The sequence below is a fragment of the Nannospalax galili genome, unplaced genomic scaffold (genome assembly GCF_000622305.1).
Source record: "Nannospalax galili isolate Female #2095 unplaced genomic scaffold, S.galili_v1.0 scaffold1097, whole genome shotgun sequence".
Classification (NCBI taxonomy): domain Eukaryota; kingdom Metazoa; phylum Chordata; class Mammalia; order Rodentia; family Spalacidae; genus Nannospalax; species Nannospalax galili.
Genome location: NW_008340640.1, coordinates 1,894,266 through 1,920,045, shown reverse-complemented (window position 1 = coordinate 1,920,045; position 25,780 = coordinate 1,894,266). Strand labels below are relative to the sequence as shown.

At 40.0% G+C, this 25,780-nt stretch overlaps 1 protein-coding gene across 1 annotated transcript in view; it reads right to left on the bottom strand.

Moving 5' to 3' along the window:
- Nucleotides 1-12,403: 12,403 nt before the first annotated feature.
- Mbd2 (methyl-CpG binding domain protein 2) overlaps nucleotides 12,404-25,780 on the bottom strand; it is a 73,234-nt gene continuing 59,857 nt past the window's right edge. Inside the window, exons 5-8 of the mRNA XM_008835683.3 lie at nucleotides 23,184-23,274; nucleotides 20,986-21,163; nucleotides 16,619-16,757; nucleotides 12,404-12,876 (exon numbers count right to left, since the gene is read on the bottom strand). Of these exons, the coding sequence (XP_008833905.1) occupies nucleotides 16,631-16,757; nucleotides 20,986-21,163; nucleotides 23,184-23,274 (396 nt within the window). The 3' untranslated portion in view covers nucleotides 12,404-12,876; nucleotides 16,619-16,630. The remainder of the gene's footprint in view (nucleotides 12,877-16,618; nucleotides 16,758-20,985; nucleotides 21,164-23,183; nucleotides 23,275-25,780) is intronic.

Sequence of the window (25,780 nt, the reverse complement as noted above, 5' to 3'; positions counted from 1 at the left end):
TTCCTAGTGCTGAGAATTTATAAGCATGCACACCCAAACTTGACTTTTTTACATAGGTCTGGAAATGGAACTCAAGTCCTCATACTTACACAGCAAGTATTTCTCTTTATAGGAAAGTCATTGTGATACGAACAAAAAGAATACTCTCTACATCAGTATATTAGTCCATCTTCTGCTACGATAACCAAAGGCTGAGAACTTATAAAGAAAAGAGGTTTATTTAGGGTAAAAGTCCAAACAGTATGGCATTAGCTTTTTTGGTACATATCATGGTTGATGGCATCATAGAAGAGACACGTGTAGGAGAGGAAGCTGGGCAGTCCACATATGTGTTTATCATCTAATTTCTCTCTTCTCATAAAGGGAACCTTATCCTGATGACCTTATTCAATCTAAATTATCTCCCAAAGGACTCTCTAAATACCATAACCACTTTAACTTTCTACCCTGTTAATATTTCACAATGGGGATTAAATTTCAATGTGAATTTGTGAGGGGGCAAATCATATTCAAACCATGGTTGATTAGGGCCTAACACAAACCCTTGGAGACATGTTTATAATGTAGAAAACAGTAAGCTGTGGCATACAATTTTAGCATCTTTTTGGACCCCAAGAATCCACTGACTAGTTAAAAATTCTAGCAGTAAATTGAAATTATATGCACAGTGAAAATAAGCTAATACAGTGAAAATAAGCTAGCACAATGAACTTTAATACCTATTCCATCAAATGTTGACATCTAAGATATGCTATCAAGCATTTAGCACATGAAAAGCTAGATGGAAGCTTGTCAAAATGTACTTTTGTTGGAGAGGTGAGAGCTGAGGGCACGTTGCCCTGCAGCCTGGGTTCTTTCCAAAGTTGGCCAAAGTCTTGAACACCCAGGGATGAATGAAGATGATGGAGAAAAGGGTGAAAGTGGGTATTTACTGAGGCAAAGAGCTAAAGAACTGAAGACACCCTGTCGGGAAGGGTGGGGGTCACCAGAGCTTGTAGACCATCAAGCCACTTGGCTGGACCTTTTGTATGATCCCCAAGTCTTTCTCCACTTTGAGCCCCTCTTTCCCACACTTTTGTCTTTTGGCCTAGATGGCCCCAGCAAGATTAAAGATAATTAAGGTACGTGTCCTTGTCTGATAAATGGTGTTCACGGGTCAACAGTCTTATTTTCTTGTTGAACAGCCTTGTTTCAACACATTCTGACAGTCAAGTGAGAATTTTATTTCTTTATTTCCTTCCAACCTTTTTCCTAACTGCCTACCCTTAGCTAACCCCTAACACTTTGAAGTCCTAAACCCCTAGCACCTCAAAATGTGGCTATATTTGGCGATAGGATCTTCAAAGTAGTAATTAAGTAAACTGAGGTCATTAGGGAGATTTTATCTGATGTTGTCCTTAGAAGAGCACTTAAGACATAGACAAGTACAAAGGGAAAAGCACTGAAAAGATAGGGAGGAAAAGGCCACCCATAAGTCAAAGAGGCTCAGAACCATCTATCTGGCCTGTTGAGCTGGGACTCGCAGCCTTCAGAACTGTGGGGAGATAAATTTCTGTTTTTCAAGCCATTCTGTCATTATTTCTTACAACAGCTCTAACCAGCTAGTATACAAAGAAACAGCAGGAACAGCCGCAGCACGAAGTGCTGGAAAGGTAGCAGAAGAGATGCATGCTTGTGTCTTTGCACTTCGACATATAGATATCAAAAAAAAGATGAAGTAGCGAATTCTTCCAAATTGCTATCATGAGTTCTGCTTTAAAACTTAGTTTTAAAATGCTACATCCTTTGAAATGCATAAATATTAGTATAATGCTTACAAGTGTTCCACTGGACCAGTACAAAGTTTTTCATGGACAGATAAATTCAAGTATACCGTAAGAAGGAAAGACTTCATAGGCAAGTACTCACAAGCATGAGTAATGTAGCTAATGTAGCTATAGGTACGTATGTGAGGAAAACTGTAGCTGTTCTGTCAGAAATACTAGTTAAGCTTGATCAGAAACAGAAATTGTGCTTCCCTATACAATATCTATGCTGTCGCCATATATAACTGAAGGTAATGGTAAGGCCATGGAACATAATTGTTCCTACCACATTGGTTAGGAAATAACCCAGTTCTGTAAGGAAACTATTGTTTTCATTTCTCAGACCACATTCTAAAATGAAGTTTTGCATGTTGCAGAGCTGACAGTATTGTGTGACATTATTCCTGAGGAGATGTGAACAAACATCTACTCACCCCAGATAGGGAACCAATTGACAGGCCAAAATAAGGTACCATCAAAGTCAAATCTGGTGAACCAATGAGTTTTATTGGAGTTACTTATAGGAGTATATGTGAGGAGCTACTTACAAGATCAGAAAGAACTCAAAGACAGCTACATTACTAAAAGCCCACCTCAGCATAGGTAACAGCTCATGAAAGCAGAAAGCCTGTACCTGGACTGCAGACTGCAGGCAGTTCAAGTGGAGAGTGCCTTTTCCAGGCAGCTTGGTCTGAGCCTCTTCCAGAAGGCTGGGCTGATCTGATACTGTCTCTCAGCAGTCCTTAGGGTACATATACTTGGGGAAGGAGGGACCTAGTAAGTTCATTTGATTTCAGGAACTTCTGGAGCTATTGAGTTGCTTACTTCCTGAGCTTAATGAGTTTCCTTCCAGGATGGAATGTTTCATCTCCCCTTAAAACATCCTGCTGCTTTCCTCCTTTTACAGCATCCTGCTGTCTTAATGAGCTTCCCTCCAAGATGGAAGGCTTTATCACAGAGGAAATGGTTATACAACAGACAGGTAAAAGAGAAACAGAGGAGGAGAGGAAGGAAGGGAGAGCAGTTCCATGATATATCAGTGTGAGCCAGAGCCACATAGGAACTCTGGAGAAGAATCAGGGCATGTCTGGAAGAGTGTTAAATTTCAACAGATCCCACAGAAAAATCCTTCTAGAAACTCAGTAGTGACTTTTACATGCCTGCTTCATGAAGCATTTTCATTTTTACCTGTTTCACGGACACTGATGAATGAGCTAACAATGCTCATCTTCAATTTTCTTCCACAAAAAAAAAAAACCAATTCAGAAACTAGCTCACATACACTTTTTATATTATTTTAGAAAGAATGCAACATCCAAGGAAGATATTAAATTGATGACTTATTCTCAGGAGTTGAGAAAGTTTCGCATTTGTCCTGCCTGGGTCATTACCTCAGCTTGGCCCATCTGAACCTGACTTATCTGACAGCTAGTGAAAAATGAAGGTAATGATGCTGTGGCTCCAACCAAAGGCTAGAAAAAGTGAAGCCCAGAAGACATAGGGATGTGAAGAGGCCAGGCACTGAAGAAGCGGTCCCCAAGGCTTCCTTCATCATCTGTCTGTGCCCCTTTATCCCTATTCTAGCTTTGATACAAGCTTTTTGTTTACACTCACCACTCCACCATTTTAAGAAACACCCATTCAGCGATAGAGAGTGAAATTCGCAGAGACAAAATAAAATGCTCAGACATCTCCCTGCAGCCTTTAAATGAACAAAGGCAGGACTGGCTTTTGTTTGACTTCTTGTGGGCTGATGATCGTAGGTCCTATCTAATGACATTATTTTGTGGTATGGGGCCTGATCACAATGAATTTTAAAGTGATTAAATGTCTATACTGACATTCGTTAGGACTGAACCATGCACTGTAGGATTTTTAGCAGCATCCCTAGTCTCCACTTGATGGGGAACTGCTACACTCCTCTTCCACAATGATAAACAAAAATATTTCAGTGTGTCCAGTCGCTTCCAGAAGAAGGAACACGATGCCCTAGGTTGGGAATCACTACTTTAAACTAGTATTTAGAATTACTTCATAGAGTTAGAAAAAGATGGTCTCATTTTTACGCTGACTTTAGAGCTTCAGGCCTTCCCAGATACAATGACTCCACTGTAGAAATAATGCATGTGAATGTTTAGTCACCTGTCCTAAAGCCCTTATCCTTTTTTATTAATTGTAAGATTAGAGCTAAGAAAATTCAAATGCAATATTGAAAGCAGATGGATTAAAAAGGTGTAACAGTATTAGAAATAGAAAAGACCTATGGCTGGGTAATTGCTGTGATAATTAAGTATTATTGCTGAAGTTAATAGGGATCGTTGCTTTTTCTTACCAGGGGGTAAAGTGTGCACAAGACTACTCAGTCTCTGTCCTTGTTGTTTATTCTTAAACCATTTATTTTCTCCAGATTAAGAAAAAAGAAAGTAATTATGTCTTAATTGCCTTATATAATTTGTGATGGGGAAGCAAGAGAGATTCTTGTGCTTTTTTATGTGATGTATTTGTGCATAGTAAGAGTAGAGTTGATAAAGCTTTAGTGGAATAGCATTAGATGCTAATTGCTATTTAAGTATGACTATTCCATAATATCTAAATATTAGTTGATTATCAACAGAATTTTGTTGGAAACTCTAGTGGTAACCAAGTTAGGGCCGGCCATCCAAATACTTATCACAAAATATGTATTACAAAAATGTGTCTTGCCCAAAGAGAGAACTGGCTTTTGTCCTTGACTTCTTGGAGGCCAATGATCATAGGTTCTTTCTAATGACACGGTTTTTTAGTGAGGGGCATGATCACAATGAATTTCGGAATGAGCCAAACATACCTCAGAGTAACAGTATAGTAGTGGTCACTTGAGAAAGACAAACTCCCTGATTTAGGGTAGAGAGCTGGATTACATGATAACAGTCAACCTGGAGACAAAGTTCAACTACACGAGCAGTCAGTCCATCAGTCAACCAAGCCTGTCTAGTGAAGCCCCAGTGAAAAAACCGAGTGCACCAGGGATCAGCCTGGTGAGCTCTCCTGGTTCAGTGTCCCACACATATCTTGCTTACGCCAGGTGAATAGTATATGGTCACAGAGAGGACAGTGGAAGGCTCCAAACCTTCAGACTCCTCTCTTTTGTGTCTCTTTGGTGAAGGTTAATCTGTACTGGCTCTCTGCAATAAACTGCAACCATGAATGTAGTAGTTTTTAAATAAAGTATTTGAATTTGTGCAGCAAATTATCAGATCTGAGCTAGCTTTGGAAATTCTCCAAACTTGCAAATGATGAAAAGCATGGATGATCCTGTGCAGGACTGTGCTCTCAAGCTTTGAAGTGCTAGGTCCTAGAAGAGTTTAGAACATAGTTCAGATGAGAAATGCTTAGAGGCCCGGCAACATGTAATCATATATATGTCAGGCTGATTCATGCTACTAAGAATGGACAGATGGGAGGGAACACTGCATTGACAAGACTTTAAGAAAGAAATGTGATGCTCTTGGGCTTCAGGAAAATGTAGGACTTGGACAGACTGTGCAGAAAAAGTGGCAATTCTACAATACACGATGAACTATGGTGTATTTCCTCACAAAAGTGAGGAAAGTGACACAAAACAACAGTGAGCGACTTGAGATCGAAGATGGAAACAGGTGTTGTGGGTGACTCCCCAACTGCCAGATCACACCCCTGATTAATCTCAGGCATCAGGGTAATTCCAAACCCCTTTTCTCAGTTAACTGTTTTAGAGGGGTAGGTGTGCTACCTTAATTTTAGCTAATGAGATAGAAGAGAGGGACAGGTAAGGTGATTGGGGAATTCAGTCCTGGCACCAAAGAATAAAAGTCCCCTGTAAATGTGTCCCCAGAATATCAGATAATATAAAGAAAAGGCATACACGAAAGATCTAGTGACAAAACACAGAATGGAACAGAGGCTGGAAAAACTAGAGGCAAGAAATACAGATAAAAATCACTACAGCAATCCAGGCAGGGCTTAACAAAAGCTACGCATGAGCCACAAATGTAAAATCACAGTGAGGCTTCCTGTAACTATTAGTGTTCAAGCATAAGCCTAAAGTTTGTGTGCATCAGCACATGCTCAAAATTTTCTTAAGAAAGTCTAAAGGCATGCAGTCATGTAACAGTTATTTTGCAAACAGTTAGCAAAATACTGTTGGGATTGGTGCAAGGACTTAAGACACTCATTGAGAATGTAATAGGCTCAAACCCGCTGTCCAGACCGTTTGGCCTTGCACTGTAGGCTTCTCACATCGTATCTTCTTTGTGTGGTCACACGGAGAATATAAGGTTTCTATTTCTGTTTGGAAATAGGTGCTAAGTTTAGCTTGGGGCATCTGAATTGACAAGAGCACTATGAAACCATGCTAGAAATCTTCCCGAGTACTTTGAATTATTGTCCTTCTTTAACTCTTTCAGGCTTCCTCTTCTCTCTTGATTTTTAAGAATATGGCAATAGATTATAAGGAGTTTACTTTTCTAAAAGATCAGAAGAACAAAGATTGTTACTGCCAGGGTTTGACTAGGTGTCCTTCAAATGCACGTGTGTTAAGTGCTTCATCATCATTAGCCCACGGTGCTATTGGAAGGAGGCAGAAGAACAGTGGAAGAAGTTAAGTCACTGGGGGTGTTACCATTAAGGGGACCTTGGAATCCTGCTGTCTTTCTGTTTCCCAGCCATCGTGAAGTGGGCAGCTTCCATCCCCCACTTGCTCCCACCATGATGCACTGCCTTGTCACAGGCCCAAAAGCAATGGGCCAACCAACCTTCTACTGAAACCTCAAGAATAGTAAGTCGAAGTGAGGGTCTCCTGCTAGTATGTAAATTGTCTTGGATATTTTATAACAGTGTTGGAAAACTAACACAGTGACAAGTCACTGAATGAGTTTGAAGTGCCAGGAAAGTTGAGCTTGTTTTTAACTCACTGAGTAATCATGTTTCTCTCGAGTTTCTTCAGTATTGGGTGACTAATTCATCCCCTTCTCACAGTAACAAAATTCTGGTTTGTACCACAATGTCACATTAGTTTTTTTTCTTTTAATAGGCATAGCTGCAGTGTTGTGGTTTCTTCATGTTCAATATTAAGTTACCCCATTTGGGGGACAATAGCACAGACACCCCAACTCACTCTCTTTTCATCTCTCTCTCTCTCTCTCTCTCTCTCTCTCTCTCTCTCTCTCATACACTAAATAGATTTTTAAAAACAAAAGGTTAACTGTATATTCTACATTACTATTTGTAGGTTCCCCTCAAATTTCTAGATATCTCTATTTTAGCACAACTATTTGTTGTTGAAACTACGACCTTCCTATAAGTCATGATGTGCCCAACAAGCATTTTGACGGCTTCCTTTCATCTTCCCAATGTACACACACAATCTCCCATCCTGGGTCTGTCTTAGGAAAAGGAGTCTCTACCCAGCCAACAAAACTCAAGGTAACACCCCAAAAGCACAACTCCAGCCCTCCAAAATCACCAGGGGATTTTGGGTGTTTGGTTTTAAGTTTGGTCAGGCTTCATTTTGTTTTTGTTTTGTTTTGATGGAAGAGGTGGCAACCATTCATGAAATATAGGGGAATGGAACCCATTTGTTAGACATTTGCAAGCATTCATCCATTAAATCAAATGTAAATTAAGCTACAGATGATTTTGATTTGAATGTGCCGGCCTAAACTAGCAAAAGCCTTCGTGAACAGAGTGAAATAAGTAGACCAACCTCTCATGGCTCATTCTTTTATATTCCATTGAAAATTTTACAGAAGCTATGGAAACTACCTCAGAAGGGCACGTAATCACAGAAGTTTACATGTTAACAGGCTGGCAACCTCCTTAGTCCAGGAACATAAAGATGCCCTTCATAGGACTAGTGGCCTTAAAGCTCTTAGTAATACAGCCTATCAAAACTAAAAGCATATATCCCAAACTTAGGTATATTTACAACTTACATCAGTATACCGCTCTACTAATATGTAGAGTCAAACACTTAAAAATGAAAGTCAGAAAAAAGATGAAATGAAAATAAAAGCTGGGTCTAAGTGTCTATTCTCAGTTAATGGGGTCAACACATGCCCTCCATGCACATACCCAACTTGTAATGCCCTTTCTTCAGGGCCCTTGGTTCAGTTAGCTCTTGCTGCCAGACTTCTCAGAGCATTGGTATCCTGAAGCAAAAGGTGAAAATACTACCGCAGAAGCATTACCTTGGCCGGTTAGTTTTTGCCAACTTTACACAGACTAGCACCACCTGGGAAGAGGGAACAACTGAGGAATTTCCCTCATCGCACTGGCCTGTAGCCATGCCTGTGGAGCATTTTCTTGACTGCTAATTGATGTGGGTGGTGCCATCCCTGGGCAGGTGGGCAAGGCCTGTATAAGAAAAGTAGCTGAGGAAGCCAGTAAGCAGTATTCCTTCATGGCCCTGCTTCTGTTCCTACCCTTATTTACCTCAGTGATGAACTGTCACTTGGAAGAATAAGATGAAATAAACCCTTTCTTCCCCAGGTTGTTTTTGGTCAGTGTTTTATCTCAGGAATAGAAAGCTAAGTAGGTAATACCCTGAACCCCAAATAAAAATAATCCCCAACATTCTGTGAGTGAAGAGCTATACGTTTATTAAGAATCCATCCTCACAAAAGATTTTTTAGCAAGAGTTTTCTGTTAAGCTTTGACTAGGCACACACAAAAGGGCTAGTACGGAGGGTGCATGGCTTCTAGAAACAAGATATTTGTATTCACATTTCCTTCCTTGTCCCACAAAAATCATTTCATTTTTCAGTCTTAGATTCCTTAACTCTTAAATGAGAATACAAATAGGCACCTATTGCAGTTAAAAATTCAAATATGTCATTAATGGTGATGAAAGTGTTCTATGAATTATAAAATGATATATAAAAGAAAAACGTTTCTACTTATCACTTTTTTAAAAAGCTAAACTAAAAGATAAGCATTACAAAATTGCATATACCTTGTACAAATTCAAATTTTTAAAATCCACCTCAGACCCTCGGAGATATGCAGGTGGATCACCTGTGTTCCAGGTCTCATACCAGCAGCTATTCTTAGCAAATCCTGATGTAACTGGCAGGTGTTCCCTCCTGTGGACTTTGGAGAAGCAACTGAAATATATTGGGCATGGGTTCCTAGATATATCCCAGAAGTGAAATGCACAGGAAAACAGCCCTACTGGAGGCTGCGAGGTAGGGGGTCTCAGGAGATCAGGGCAGCCTCCTCTGATTCTGTGGAGAACCCAGGCAGGCCTTTCTATTCCCAGGCACACCAGCAGAATGAATGAGCAACTGTTTTAGTTGACCAAAGCACTGTCTCAGATATGTTCTGAAAGCTGTGGGGTACCGCACCTCAGTCCAAAATCTCGTGTTCAGGAAGCCAGAGACGTCCTGCATGGATTATTAAGTCATTAAAGATGACTTACACAAACATTTTTAAAGCTTCAAAATTTATTGCTGTACATTTTCTCATAGCATTTACTATGGAAATAGTGCAAATATTTTATTTTGGACTTTATAGCACTGGAAAGATCACAAAGCTTTTGATATCTTCTGTAATCATTTATGAAGATCTATATTAAATTTATTTTTAAATTTTAAACAAGTAATCTTATATTCAAAGAGATTATTTAATACTCTCTAGATCTCCCTAGAGGAAAGAAAAAGAAAAACAGGAAGCCATCGGGCACTCTCTGTCTTGATAAAACATGTATTTGTCCAACAGTTTTCCAACTGCCATGACTCTTTGCTCACTCACAAATTCATTCAACAAATACTTATTGACAAGTTATCATGTGCCAGGCATTGTGCAAGGCCCTAGGGGCTTTAGGATGAAAAGACACCAGCTCAGCTTTCATGGTGATTACAGTGTAATAGTATAAAGAGACATGCAAAAAACCTTTTTACAATACAATAAAGTGCCTCCACAGAGGTATTTACAAAGTATAGTAGGAATTTGAATAAGGGGGGAAAAAATACATCTGCCTAGAAGAATCAGGGGCAACAGCACAGAGGAGGTAGCTAGTGAACTGAGATTTGGCCAGTGACCAGTAACTTGCCATGTGGACAGGCAGGCAAAGGGAACAACAGGTACAAGACACGGAAGCCCAGAGGAACTTTGAAAGAGACAGTAATGTGGTTTTTCTTGGAGTGAAACTGCAGTGGGACCGGAGCAGAGTGAGGCAGCTAGAAGACCATGAAGAGCCTTCTGATCATACTTCCACATACTTAGGATACATGTATTGAGTGCTCACTACATACAAAGCAATGAGCTAAGTGTGAGGAGTATAACAGGGAGTAGACAGCCTTGCTCTCATGGAGCTCACATTCTAATAAAGAAACAAGAATCAACAAGTAAATGCTACAGATTAAGGAAAGTTCGAAAAGGAAATAAACAGGGTACTGCGGTGTAAGTGTAGAGAGTCAAGTTATCAACAAACACCTCTTGAAAGCAACCAGGATAATGACAGCATTCTCTCACACATACATCCACTAAGTGCCAGGCACTTTACAAACAGTATCTTATGGAATCCTCACAACAACTCTATGAGGTAGGTATTATTATTCCTGTTTCACTGAGGGGGAACAGACTCAAGGAGACGGAGTACTCTAACACTACACACACATGGCAAGCCCAGGTCTGAGACAAAGGCTTTCCTAATTTCAAAACACTTGTTTTTAAAATTGAAGCTGCATACAAAGGGAAGCAAGGAATTCTGAGCAGGAAGGGGATGTGATCACCTCTGCCTGTTTTGAGAATCTCTCTGATGATATGGAGGAGAAAAAAGAGGAATAGAGAGAGGAAGGGGAAGGGGCAGTGGACAGATGAAAGGAAGCTATTCCAAAGTCCAGAGGGAAGGGAGAAGGTTCACTTAAAGTTAGTGACTGTGGCATGAAGAAGGATGTGCCTGTGAGACGTGTGGTTAATATGGTAGTTCTAACAGGATTGACAGATGTTACAACAAAGGGAAGGAGTAACATCTGGTTTCACTCCTAGAATTTTACCTTGGCTAACTAAAGTCTGCTTTGACCCAAGTTGAAGAACACAAGATGGTGGTAGGTTGTTGTGATGATATGATGAATTTAATCTTGGACAAGTCCTGTGGGTATACTGGGAACATCATAGACTTATGAGGTGGTCCCAAGGATGACACCCTATAAATGGCTTTCACACCTTGTTTTGTACCTGAGAAAAGTATACAAGGAAAAAAGCCTAAAGCTTTGTAGTGTGTACACTGTGATTTTGCTTTTAAGAGTTTGTTTACAAAAGTATATATAATTGGATAGATTATATTGTACAAAGACTATATAATCACCAAGACCAAAACTGCTCAAGCCTTGATTGCAAATGGAGAGTCATGGGCTTGAAGCAGGATGGTCACTCTAATAGTCACACCAGCTCTTTAGGAGATAGCAATATTAGCTCCCCTCACACCCAGTGAGCTACTCTGATGTGCCTACAGTAGGGACCCTTTGCCAACAGTCCTTCCAGAGATTGCAATTTCCCAGCAGGGCTCTTCCAAGGAAGTTGGAGGTCTAAGGCTCAGAGATAAAAAAAATTTAATCTAAATTGGGAATTCCAAGAAGTATTGATACAGTTTGGCAAAAAAAGGTCCAGAAATAAAGGAGCCCAAATTTAGCCAGCCATATTGCTTTGAGTATATTGCTCCTCTTTCCCTTCTTTAGGAATTAAAGGGAGCTGGAGGTACAGGTAACAGTGTGCACATGACACCATGCATAACTGGTCACAACCTTGACCACATCACTTCAGGTCGGTTTGATTTTGTCCTTTTGCGGTTCTGGGACTTGAATACATGGGCCTCATGCATGCTAAGTATGCTCTGCTGGATCTAATTTTAAATGAACCAAGAACTGAGAAATATATAAACTGTACCTATAGAGCAATGTTACTTTGGTTTCATTTTACAGAATTTGCTTTAATTTGCTTATAAGCACATGCTCCCTTCCTTGGCTCAAGTTAATTTAATAATAAGTATGTTCTGATTTTAAAACTCACTGAATAATTTATACCAGTTTTAGTAATTAGATATCAAGAAATTTAAGTGGCAATAAAGTTGGGCTTAGAAGAGCTTCAACAGGGAAAAAAACTTTGGTCAGATATTGATTGATAAAGTATCACATTCTGGATCCTTAAGCAACTGCCTAGAGGCTGCCCACTGTGACCAAGGGTCTGACACGGCTCCTATTGACTGAGTAAGATAGTAGATGTTAAAAGGGGGGAAAAATCTAGCTAAAACATAAACCCAGGCTTCAGCTAACAACTAAAAAGGACCCTTGTGTACCTAACTCATGCCACAGGGAAGGAAAGCCTTACTTTTATAGAACTATCAAAGTACCTGTCATAAGCAAGCAAAAATCCCAAACTAAACTACATAGGCTAGATGACAATGCAAAGCTTCTGGTAAACCACAATTCTCTTGTTGCCTACAGGCGTACTGCAGACAAACCACCTACTTTCCAACGTTTATGTCCAACCTAAGGCCCAGGATGGGAAGTTGAGTGTGGATCAGGAACACTATCCAGAGGCTACTTCTTGTGTGTGCTTTTTAACAGAAAAAATTGCAATCAGTCTGTGAATATAATCATTTATTTGTCTTTACAGTGATGATGGAAGAATGTACAGGTATCCTCTTTCAATAAAGTATAAAAATCTGTTTATATACAGTGAAGTCATAATAATCTTTAATGGGAAATTTATTTGATACTCCTGATCTGTTTATATTAAACTGTGGGGGAAACAAATATTTCTTTTAAGTGCTACATTTCCAGTAAGACTGCACCTGCCATCAAAAACTCCATTCCATTTCAGGGTCCCACTTGATATTACAAAAGACTGATTTTAAGTCCTAGGACTCAAAATAAACATCATTTTTGAATAATAGATATATACATCAAAAATACATCTAGAAAGGCATTGGTTAGTGCTAGTAAAAAGCTCTATGTGCTCGGGTACATTTTTTTTCTTACAGGCAAAACCCAGTGGAAACGTTTTAATTCAATCTCTTGCAATTTGCTCTTGGGGAAAGTCAGTTGAAAGTTACCTGTGAAGATAAGAAAAATAATTCAATGATTTTGTGGGTGAGAGGTCAGTAGAACTCAAAACATAATAAAAGCTAAATCTCATGAAGAACCATGTTTTGAAAGTCTTGATGGAGCATTTGGTTACAGCACTGTCAGAGGAACTGTTTAACATATCCATATATTCAACATATTCCTCATGTTCAAATGTCTCATTTTGCTAACCTTTTTTTGTATAGTCTACTGAATGTGGGAAAGGAATTGAAATGATACTTTTTAAATTAATTCTTTGAGTTTCCTAAAATGTATTTTGACCATATTTGTCCCTTTCCCAACTCCCCTCAGATTTACCCCCCTGTCCCTAGTCACCCACTTTGTGGGTTTTTTCCCCCCCATTGAGTCCACTTTGTGTTGCTCAAATACTCTTGAGTATGGAGTGTGGCTGACCAAACAGGGGCCACATCCTAAGAAAAAATGACTCTTCCTCTCCCAGCAGCTATCATATGCCAATGTCTCCTTAGTTTGGGTGGGAGTTCATACCCACCCCCCATATTGGGATTTTGCCTGGCTTGAGCTTGATCAAGTCTTGTGAATGTTGTCACAACTGCTATGTGTTCATATGTGCCACTGCCTTCCTGTTAATATGTATTTCATTTTCAAAGAATCATATATATTACTGTTTATGCAAATACTTCCTATCTACAATTAACTCAGCATAAAAAGGAAACTCACAAAGCATATGAGTAAAAAATTACAACAGATAACAGTTAAATCCAAATATATTTTTGAGCAAATTTCTACTTTAATAATGATTTCTTTTATTTCACAGTGATTGGTTTATAGATGCGCTTCAGTCTTCTTCCTGCTTATCCTGAGTAAAATGGTACCGTGCAATTGCAAATTGAACCATTTATGTCTATAAGACAGCTCATTCACAGCTAGGTATCTTAACACACTTTTGTGGTTATCTACTTGCAATCATTCCTAAAGCATTTGATAACCTAGACACTTTTCTATGACTGTAAAATTTAAGCAATCCCAGAAATCTTGACATATTACTTAACCATGCAGGTCACTGTTGCTAATAAGCAACATTAGAAAGAGCGGCAGCATAAGGCAGCTGGCAGACCTCAGGGCACAGTAGGTTAGAAGACTTGGAGTCCATCTGTTATGAGCCACATGATGTTGGTCAGCTCTGTCCCTTACTCAGCAGAGTCCCACCTGTAAATATAGTCATGTGGCCATGCTCCAGTTTCTTAGGTGCATATGGGGCTAAACAAGTAGGTTAGGTAAATGTAATTTTGATAACCAAGAAGTATTCCATCCCTCGCTAACCTGCAACTGATAGTACTGGGAAAGAGGCAGTCAGTTTTCTGTAAGGGTGTGACACCGGGTAGGGTGACTAGGCTCCAGGAGATCAACTCACACCCAAGAACATTTGGGGACACAAATTGACTTGATAGGCCTTAAAAAATAATAATGGAGGACAGGAAGTTTGGGGGAGATAGTGAGGTTGGGGTAGAGATGGAGGAATGGGCCTGAATCTGATCAGAATACACTGTATGAAATTCTTATAGAATCAATAAAAATTAATTTAAAAAAATATTCCAGTGGGGTGGGTGGGGAAAAAAAAGGAAAAAATATTCCATAAGCTTCATGAGCTAATGGCCATGGTCAAATAATGCTTTTCAAGTTCAGAATAGTATATGTAAGCCTCTCCTTATAAACATGCCAAAATAATGACCACTTCTAAGGATCCTCTACTCACTCAACAATACCTAGTTTGTTACTTCTGAGGTGCATACTATGCAAAGCAATGAGCAGGTGACAGCTCTTGCACGTTGAGTGGTGCCTAAATACCTTCTGGCTGGCATGAGCTGTCTAAGTGCTATCTTGACAGCACTCTGCAAAGTAATCTATCAAGGAAGCAGAGGTCTGGTTAAGCCTCAACTATAAGGCTCTTGAATGCCCCATATTGATTTCAGGCATAAAGTCTCACAGAGAAGAGGAAAAAAAAAAAGCTGACATAAGAGGTGAGCCTTCCCAGAGTACATCTTGACACAAAGGTGCAGAACGTGTTACACCACAGGTGCAACCATGCAGATACCTTCAATGGCTTCAGAGGCACTATGGTTAGTGCATCAGAGAAAAGAACATGCATCAGACTTCTCTGAGACAGACATAACACATAATAAGTACACTCATCAGATTCCCCAAAGGCCATCCTTCCAGTTTGGAAAACAATGTCCAGAATGTCAACACAGTGTCTTCTTGTCCTCAATAAGGAAATAAAAGGCTTAAAATGGAACCAAACTAAATTCCCTCAGTAAGGAAGTAAAATACTTAAAACAGGACTGATGTGGATATAGTCTACATGGTCAGAAAACTTCAGGATAGGATGGCGTTACTGTCACCAGACCTGTAAATGTCAGACTTTATATTTATTACTAGGTTGCAGTGTTACTGTGGTATTAAGACATTCCTGAAGGAAAAAGAAGATGATGTCAACCGTTAAACTCATTCTCACTACACTCCCTACCTGTGGTCTGTTCCTCTACCAAACAGGACTCCCTTCCAGCCAGCAGCTCCAATAGAAACCTCATTCTTCCCTCTGCTCTCTCAAGCTCACTTCCAATCAGCCACCAGACAGGTTTACTCTACCACCAAACATCTCAGACCTACTCTTCTTCTCCCACCCACTGACAACACTCTCAGAACACCACCATTGGCTCTTGCCAGACTACCACAGCAACATCCCAACTGGTCCCCCTGTTTCCAAGCTTCCCCTGCTCCAATCCATGGGACCTTGAAAATAAGTAAAACTGATCATGCCACTGACCTTTCCATGGGCCCACTCAGAGTCCTGCTCTATGATTTAGAGGCCTTCCTGACTATGCTGCTGCCCACACATTCCCCACTGCTCCCCCAGCACACTACATTCCAATCACTCACCCTTTCTTTGTTCCCAGAAACCAAGCCTCTCCTTGCCGATCCTTCTAATCAAACCACTTTTTACCAGAACTCCCCTTGGCTCATTTCTATTCATCTTTCAGTACCAAGGTAAATGTCACTTCCTCAGAGGAGCTTTGTAGATCCTTCATGTATCATGTTCCCCGAAATGATTAAGATTTGGCAAGGGAACAGGCCATTGGCATATGAATGGCAGGAAGTAAGGCAAAGCCTGTCAAGACACAGAGAAGCTGGAAAGTAAGATGCCATGTGAAGCCGTGGAGATGTGAGTGTGCTTATCTAAGAAAACAAGGACTTATAGAGCAGAGCCTGCGATCCCCACATTTAATTTGTATCTTTAAGGTGAATTACATGTTCTACTTGTCAATGTTCTTCCTGTTCCGTCTGCATGTACTGTGTAGTATGAAGAATCTGCAAAAAGGGGGCGATTTTGCTTATCTTACTGCATCCCCTCACAGGCTAATGCGATACAGATAGCAGCCACCTACCTCCCTCCCTGCAGCCACTCCTCCCAACCCCAGAGTCTTTTTCTTCTCTGCTTTTCTCTCATGACACCTTGGCCATTTTTCACCATTCATTAAACAATATGAAAGCCTTCCAGGTGGCTGCCTGAGCATGACTGTCCTCACACAGTGAGAACAGAGACAATAACTTACACAGTCCTCAAATTCAGAGGGGGCCACACACAGCACTCAGGAGAGAAGCAGCTCAATTACTCAATGGGGAACAGGCTGCATTGGGGAGTGCCACGAACATGAGGCTACGTCCCTGCATCCGGGTCTGCTGCTCACTTACCTGGTCATATTCTTAAGCTTCATCTCCACTGTCCATTTCAACATCCAGCTCTTGTGTATCAGCAGCCCGGGACAAGATGTCTGCCATCAGTGCCTCTTCCAATTTCTTGCGAACTTGTTGTACTCGCTCTTCCTGTTTCCTTTTCAAAAACACAAGAACGAGAAACTGAAAATTTGGCAAGTAATAAAATATGAACTATGAAATATGCTATAAAAGTTCACCCTTACTTTAAAATCATTTGAAAAAACGTACATTTCCATCTCCTTGGACTTTAAAAAATGTTACCTCTACACTCACATACAAAACATTGCTAAATCTCGCTAGAAAAAAATAATAAAAGGATCTCTTGTCTCACTGAGATTCTGGAAGGAGCAGATAGACTTCTGTGGCCTTCTCTTCAACCTCAAGAATTTCAAGTATTTGAAGATTTGGGGTTATTACTATTTAAAAATAATTAGAAGTAACTTTAAAGCAGGGATACAAAGGGTTAGGTAGCATAGGAAAGGAAAGGGAAGGAGGAAAGGGGAAAGGAAAGGACTTGTCAGATGATGTTCTGTGAGGCTGGGCCTGCTCTAGCTTTCTATGGCAAGGTCAAGGAGAACACTACTACGCTGTCAGGGCTGCACAGGAAGCCAGGACCACTGGAGCCCACACACTGAGGCCAGAGACAGAAAGGGCCTCTCCAGTTGAGACAAGAATTGAGAGTAACTGCCTGAGAAGGCAAGAAGGAAACTGATACACAGAACCAGGCAACAGCAACGAGGCAAAAGTTGAAGAAACACGTAAGAAGGAAGACGGACAGGTACAGGTCTTGGTGAAAGAAAGAAATGAAGGGAGGTGAAGGAAGAGGCAGGGCGGCTCACTCCAAGCAGACAGGCTAGGCCCTCCCATGCGGGCAGACTAGGATGGTCAGGACAGATGCAGAGTGGGTGATGGAGATGCAGTGACAAGGAAACTGAAAAGAAAGTGATGTTCTCTCCCAGTAACTGAAGCACAACCGGAACCTGGGATAGCAGACAGGTAGAGGAACCATGCTCTGGAGGAGTCCATGAGATCCCTGAGTCCTTACTTCCTGGGGGATTAGCTAGAAGTAGAGTTCCTTTTGTTCTAGAGCCCCAGACTAAAAGACTATACCCAAGGTAAGCAAGGCAACACCTATTGTATAGCCACAAACCCTCAGATTTCTTTACTAAAAGAAACAGCACAAAGAGTTCCTCAGTATAGACTTTCAGTATTTAAATGAATTTTCAAACCAGACAGGCAGGGGGAGACAGTTACTCAGTCAATCTGTCCACAGTAGCTTCTCAAATTAAAAGAAACAAATTCAAGAGATGCTCATGTAATGAAGCAGGGGCAAGAAGAGCACATTTGTTTATTTCTTACATAGTTTGTCTTTCCTCTGACCCAATGACTTGAAATTTATGCCAAATGATACATCAGTCAACTGGCAGTCTCTCGCCACTAGTAAAAGATCATGCACAGCTCCTGGAGTAATGCCATCAGGAACACAGGGAAAATGGAGCAATGGCACTGTGGGAAGAAGGCTTGTATCTTGAGCTATAATGTCTGCCATAAAGTTTCTTTTACTCTGAACATGCTTCCTGCCTTTGTCCAGTAAATGTGCTTATTAATGGGGGTAGACAGAATTCTAAGATGTTCTCTAAGAGTTCCCCACATCCAATAGACATTCCTTGTTCAATTTTACCACATAAGAGTGGTTGAAACTTGTGGGTGTGGTATGTTATCACTCCATGGTTAGGTCTCTAATCATATAGTCATTATTAATCAAAAGGAAGATTAATCTAGTGGGCCTAACATTATCAGTCTTTAATGAGTCTGGGCATGTGGTTCGGGGGGTATAGAGAGGGGCCACATACTGAAAAACTGCAGGCAGTCTTTAAGAGTAGAGAGCAGTACCTATCCAGTACCAGCAAGAGAACAGGGGTCTCAGCCCTGCATCAAAAATGTGAACTTGAAAGAAGATCCCATACTCTAGAAGGGAAGGCAGTCCAGACAACACTGACTTCAACTTTGTAAGGCCAAGCATAGAATCCAAGCTGCCAAATCACAGGACTGTCATTCTTAAATGAGTCTTGGTTTCAGCTACTATTTGGGAGCCTCAGTCACTAAGTATCAGAATACAATTACATGCATGAATGAAAATATTAGCAAATATGCTGAAAGGAGATATACTTAATGCTGAGGTTTTAGCTAAGTGCTCACTTCAGCAGTACATACACTGAACTGAAACAGCAGAAAGATTAGTAGGCCCCGTACAAGAATCAGATCTTTAGTCAGAGGTTTATTATAAACAAAATATTGACTTCACAATTAGAGGAAGAGCGGCAATTCCATTTGAGGTCATTCATTTTGAATGTACATCAATTCGACAAGGAATATTTACTTAATAATTTCTGTTACATCAATTAAATCAAATGAGCAGTTATCAGACAATTAACCCAAAAAGGAAATCATCTACATCTGGTGTTTAGGTCATTTCCTCCTTCAAAAGTCTAGTGTTGAAGTCATTGATATTCCCAGGATATCACTCAGAGATGCCAGTCCACATGTAAATTTCTGCTATTTCTGCCTCATTCCAAGAAGGAAAAAAACCTTGTTTCCCAGGTAATTATCCTCCTCAAAGTTAAGAATGATCCAAACAGCAACTTCGCCTTGATTTTACATTTTAGTTTCTTCAAATATAAAGCTGATCACAAATTCCATGAACTTAAGGCATATGAATACAACTTTGAACTGTTTTATATCTCTGCAAAATTGATTACTTAAAAGGGGGTGATCTTCTAATTTTAAACCTAGCTAGACTCATACATTTAGGAATATTTCTATACTAACATTTTATAGATTTAGAAAAAACAAAAACAAAACATTTTTAAATTAGATGATTCAAAAGTGCCATCTGCTGGTTTTGTCTAGGAATGACACCCCACTGAAAACCTCGCACGTATTCAGATAGAAAGTGAGGTATACATAGACACTGCCATATTTTTAAAGACAACATAATATTGCCTTTAAATACTGTATATTGTATTTAAAGAACAATACGAGGGCATCATTATCATCATCACAGCAATGATACTTAAGTTTAAAAGTCCTAGAAAACTTTCCTTGTGGTCTCACTGTTCCATAGAGCTATTTTTCTGGAACAAGCGTTTGCTTATACTTTCAGGGTGCTGTCAGCCTGAGCTGAGTTTTCCTTTTACTGTTGGTGTCTGAATGCCTAATTTGTGACTCAGCCTTACAAAGAATGAAAGATGTTACTGGTGCAACTATGTCCTGTCAAATTCCTGACTCTGACCAGTATACCTCTTTGCTCTGTCTCTCTCATTTGCTTCTCATCTTGCTCTACTGTGTGTCTGTGTGTGTGTGTGTGTGTGTGTGTGTGTGTGTGTGTGTGTGTCTGTATGTCTGTCTTTCTGTCTCTTTGGAATCACTTTAAATCTTTATATGCAACAAGGAAATAGAGATAAGTAAACATCTAGGTTGAGCTTGCATGAAATAAACAGAATCCTGACAACTACACTGAACACAACTGATCTTTAAAGCAGCATGGCTAGCTTAGAGAAAGGCTGGTTTTCAGAAGAATGGTGATGGTGTGTGAAGGAAGGGGCTAGTGGTACTACTTGGAGGTAGGGCACTTGCCTAGCATGCTGGAGGCCTGGGATTTAATCTCCAACGCTATAAAAAATCAAAACTAAAAGGGAAACACAAAAAAAAGGCCTGACACATGGAAGGGCCTTACTAGAGCAGAGCTTCAGAAGCACACACTGCAAAGCTGGCACACTGAAGCTAACTGAACTGTAGTGGACACCCTGTGATCATCCCTCTGGTCCACAGCACTCTGCCTTTTTCAGCATATATTTCTTACAAAGATCTTTCAAACATTTCATTCATTTCAGAAAAGTTCTGTAAAAACAAAACGTGTCTTTCTGCTTCCTTCATCACTTATAGATTTGGGATCTTTCATCTAAAAAATTTGGTACCAAAAGGCTTTCATAGTTTTTGGATTTTGGAGCAACTGTATACGCAAAGAAAGAAACCTTGGGAATGGAACCTAAGCCTGAACTCTAAATTCACATACGTTTCATATTCATCTCATACACACAATGTTAAAGTAATTTACATATTTTTAATAATTTAGCATAAGAAACAAAGTTCAATGACATGAAGTTGTTTACTTATGGCATCATTGCAGAGCTCAAAGGGCTTCAGATCTTGAGGCACCTTGGTTTTTACACTGTGGGTTAGAGATATTCAACTATACTAGCTGTGGCACTGAACCTCACAGATAGCATACAATTTATCTATAATCAAAACCTAAGTTTATAAAGTTATGTTAAATGCCTTACCTAATGTCTTCATCTGTGACAATGAAGGCTTTGCAGAGGGGTTGAGATGTGTTAAGCCAAACAGCAGGGTTCTTTTCCACAGCGGCAGAGACCTGTCCTGTGATCGGAGCAGAGCTTGTGTGCAAAGCACTGGCAACAGCAGAGAGAAGGGTCTCATCATTACTACCTGGACCAACTCCTGCAACGAGAAAGCAGTACCACTGAGTGGAACACGCTCGACCCTGAGCAGGCCAGGTGCTACAGAAGCCAACCAGTATTCTCACACTCATCTGGGTTCATATAACTAAAGTCTGAAACACACCAAAGCCACAAAGGACAATACATACCACTTCCTAGGCACTATATACCAAAGAACGACATTAAAGAAACAGTGACAAAAGAGCTAAGCATATTTACTTACTTACTTATTATTTATTTATGTCTTTTTGAGACAGAGTCTCCCTGTAGACCCAGCTGACCTGGAACTCGCTATGTAGACCAGGCTGGCCCTGAACTCACAGAGATCCACCTGCCTCTGTCTCCCCAGTGCTGAGATTAAAGGCATGCACAACCACAGCTGGCTAAGAGCTAAGCATTTTAAATCAGACTTTAATTTTAAAATATATTTCCTAAGGTCCTAAGCTTTTGGAAAAGTTATCCACATTTCCTAAAAAAGAGTTAATTTATTTAAAATTATCTAAGACCCACATAAATGCATTATGCTGTGTAGACTCAATATCCCTATTAATGTAGCCTGCATTGGTTTCTTCTTATCACTTTTAATATCAACTCTCAGGAATATCTCTATGCTTATTAACTTCACTCCAGGACTTCACAGGAAAAGTCAATGCAAGCAGGCCACATCTGCAACTTAGCTTTGTTTTTGATTTTTAGAAGATTTCATTGATTGCTTTTTGCTTTAAAATACATCTTTAAGTTATCATAATGACAGATACGAAACAATAGGGTACAACTAAATACAATTCTCAATAGATGCCCACTGCTGATAGAATAAAGATTTTACTTTGTTTCCGTGCAACGAGCAAACGGAGGGTTGATGGAAACACTAGACAGGTGCTATTTTCTTACTCACAGGAGTTGTTTAGGTTTGCCCAGACAACCACATCAATTTCTGCCTGTTTGGATTACTCCACTGATGTTCCCCAATACCTGGTTCTGCAGATCTTTGCATATATGATCTTCCTAAAAGGCTGTATCTTCATAGAGGAAAGAATCTATTTATGCTGCCACTGAAACACTTAGGACAGCACTGGCATCACTCCAGCATCCTGCCAGAACAATACAGCCGTAGTGTAGATCTGAAGGTTCCCCTAAAGGGCCGTGTGTTAAAGGCTTGTTCCTCAGCCTGTGGCATTTTGGGGAGATGGTGGAGCTCACAACTTAATCAGCCTTTTCAAATGCCCAACCAAACCACCAGATTCACAGAATAAGTGCACACCCTGACTACTTATAGGGTACTCTCACCACAGCAAGATGTAAGTTAACAGATTAAAGTGCTGAGATTGTTGAATTAAAGTAATAATTTCCAAGAACACATATGAATAAGACAATAGCCCAACTGTATATTTGGAAGATTTTTGAGAAATCTACAATATGTCAAGACTGAGGAATAACATTCTAATACTCGAAAAATACTACTACTGCAGAACGTGATGTGACCACATGACTTGACAAGCAGACTGAACAACTTGGTCCCTAACTCCAGATCTCACTAGCCAATGTCATGGACCAAAGTACATATTCCCAGTGCGACTCAGAGCAGCAGTTTGTGAAGGGAAATGCAGGTGAGTTTTTAGTTGTTCTTTTGGTATACGAAACAAGAGGAAGACAAATGTTGGGGTGAGATGCTGCTGTAAGCAGGAAGCTTGAGAAACCCTCTGTTCATCTGCATTCGGCACTAAAAGCAGCACATGGTTAAAGTAGATGACGAGCCTAACCTAGAGCCAAAAGTTTTACACAGAAGAAAAGGCAAACCTAATGATATACTACACAGAAGTATACCTACAACAAATAAGTTTGTCATGTATGATTTCCCTGGGTTTATGACACAAGAGACACACCATCTAGCAAAGCACCCGGTCCCCCCCAAAGCAAAGTCTCGCTGATATGGGTCGATTATGAATCCACAGCACCTTATACAGTGCCTGGCACACAGTTGGTACTTAATAAATATCTGCTCAACTAAACTTAGATAATACCTTGAAGACCTTTAGGTAGTTCCATGGTTTTTATAATTTGTTCTGTTACATCTGATGCACTAAGTCCTTGTAGCCTCTTCTCCCAGAAAAGCTGTAAGGCAAAATATCACTGTTAATAGATACATTCTTGACACAAGAAAGTAGCGCATCGATGCTGTTGAATAATGATGTTGAAGTCACTTCAGTAGTTTCCTACATTTTTTATTTTTTCCTTACAACAGGCTAGATGGTACTCCAAACATGAATTATTTCAACACATCATTAATTCCTTCAGATGGCACTGTCCAAAAAGAGCTTATATTATTTTTATAAACTTATTTGTCACAATATTATAGATTTTTATATGCTATATGTAATTCCTTATAAGGTATCTTTCAAAAAACATAATTTGAGTTTTTAAAAATTTGGCATAAAATTTCAATGCAAAAATTTATCAGAAAAAGAAAACAAATAATATCAGTATGGAAACATTATTTTTCTAAGACATTATGTTTAACCTTTCCGCATACTTTACTGGGTCACCCTAGTCACTTGGTGGCCCCAAATCATCATTCTGGGCATCAGTGATCACTAAAAGGTGCTCCACACCTCAGGGAGCTACTGCAGTGTGCAATGAATCATTCCAGCACCGATGGTACATATCTGCCTCAGATACTTCTTATGCTTCAGTCTTTCTCCGCTGGCTAGTACCTCTCACTACAGTGGTCCACCCATTCAGCATCTATTCACTGAGCTCCTACTACACACTGTTCTTGTCCTGTGGATGCAACAGTCAGTAAGGCAGACATGCTTCTTCTCCCGTTTCTTTTCTAGTCTTCATCATATTTACTGCAGACAAAAACAAAAACAAAGACAAAACAAAAAAAAAGGATTCTAAAAGGTGCTCTTTCCTTTCTTTAACCGTAGATGCCAGGACCTGTTATATCACTGGTACTGAAACCATTTGTTGTTAAATGAGCAAACACTGAAGCAACTGGATGAAGGACATGAAAGACACTTGAACGCATCTGCAAATCCCAGCTCTACCACCTGTGAGATGCAGAACTCTGGACATGTTTACGACCTCTTCAAAGCTTAAACTTCCTCTTTGGTACATGTTGGAGCAATAGCCATCACATGAGACTATGGTAGAGAGTAAATGAGGCAGTATGTATCTATCAAGCACCCATCAGATAGTGAACATAAATCTTATCATGTTAACTTCTAGCAAATTTTAGCTGCTTGCAGGGATTGGGGAGCTTAATATGCAAAATATAAGACAACCGCCCTCCAGACAGGAGAGAAGATAGGGTAGCATAATTCTATTTATAGCAGAATAGTAGTATGTTGGATTTATTATAACCCCAAAGATAGCATAAGAGTAACCTTCAAGAGAATGTCTTACTGTCCTCTAAAGGTATTCGGTACATAGTTACAGCTCTTATTTTTATCTACAAATGATATCTTCTGAAGAACATGTGGCCAACATAAGCAGGTCAACAATAGAGGACAGAAGTACATTATCATAAATATAAAAATTCAATGAAAGCAGCACTTGATGATTATCATAAAGGTCCCAGGAAATCTTGCTTGCTTGCTTTCTATTTACTCCTTGGTAGGAAAATATCATCTTTTATTTGAATATTACAACTGTTCTAAAATGAAAAGCAAGGAAAATAAAGCCCAGTTAAATTGCTAATTAATATGTGAAGAATTTGGGGCTGGAAAGTTGAGTGTCAGTAAAAGAGGACCTAAGTTAGATCACACAGAACTCATGTACAAGTGCCAGCCATGATGACATGGGCTTGAAATTTCAGTACTGGAGAGGCAGAAACAGGCAGACCCCCGGGGCTTGCTGGCCAGACAGCCAAGCCTAATAGGTAAGATAGGCCAATGAGTGACCCAGTCTCAAAGGAAGTGAATGGCATTCATGAGGATAACACCCAAGGTTGTCCTCTGGCCTCCATCCACACAAGCACCTGTGTGAACATACAAACATAAATGCAAAGGTACATGTGTGTATACATACAGACAGACAGGCAGACCTTCCATTTCACTCAGGTTCTACATTCACTGATCAACTCCAGAAATATTCAGAAATACACATACTAAGAAAAATTATGTATGCTCTGGACGTGTGCAAACTTTTTCCCTTGCCCTTACTCTCTGAACACTCAAGTATGACAATGCATTATAATAGAAGTAACCTAGCCATGAGCTAAAATATAAAGGGGGATGTGCATGGGTTATACGCCAGTATTATACCAGCGTAAGATGGAGGTACACCAGCATTACACAGGAGACTGGAGCATCTTATAAATTTTGATACCATCAGAGATTCTTGAACCAATCTCATGAGGATATTGAGAGATGACTCTATAACTCAACTTGCAAAACTAAATCAATAGTACCAAAAATTAAAGTGTGGGGATTACAGATTGATATGATTGCAAATATTTAAAAATTCTAAGTTGCGCGTGGTGGCGCATGCCTTTAGTCCCAGCACTCAGGAGGCAGAGGTAGGCAGATCTCTGTGAGTTCAAGGCCAGCCTGGTCTACATAGTGAGTTCCAGGCCAGGTGGTGCTACAGGAAAACCCTGTTTCAGAAAGACCAAAAA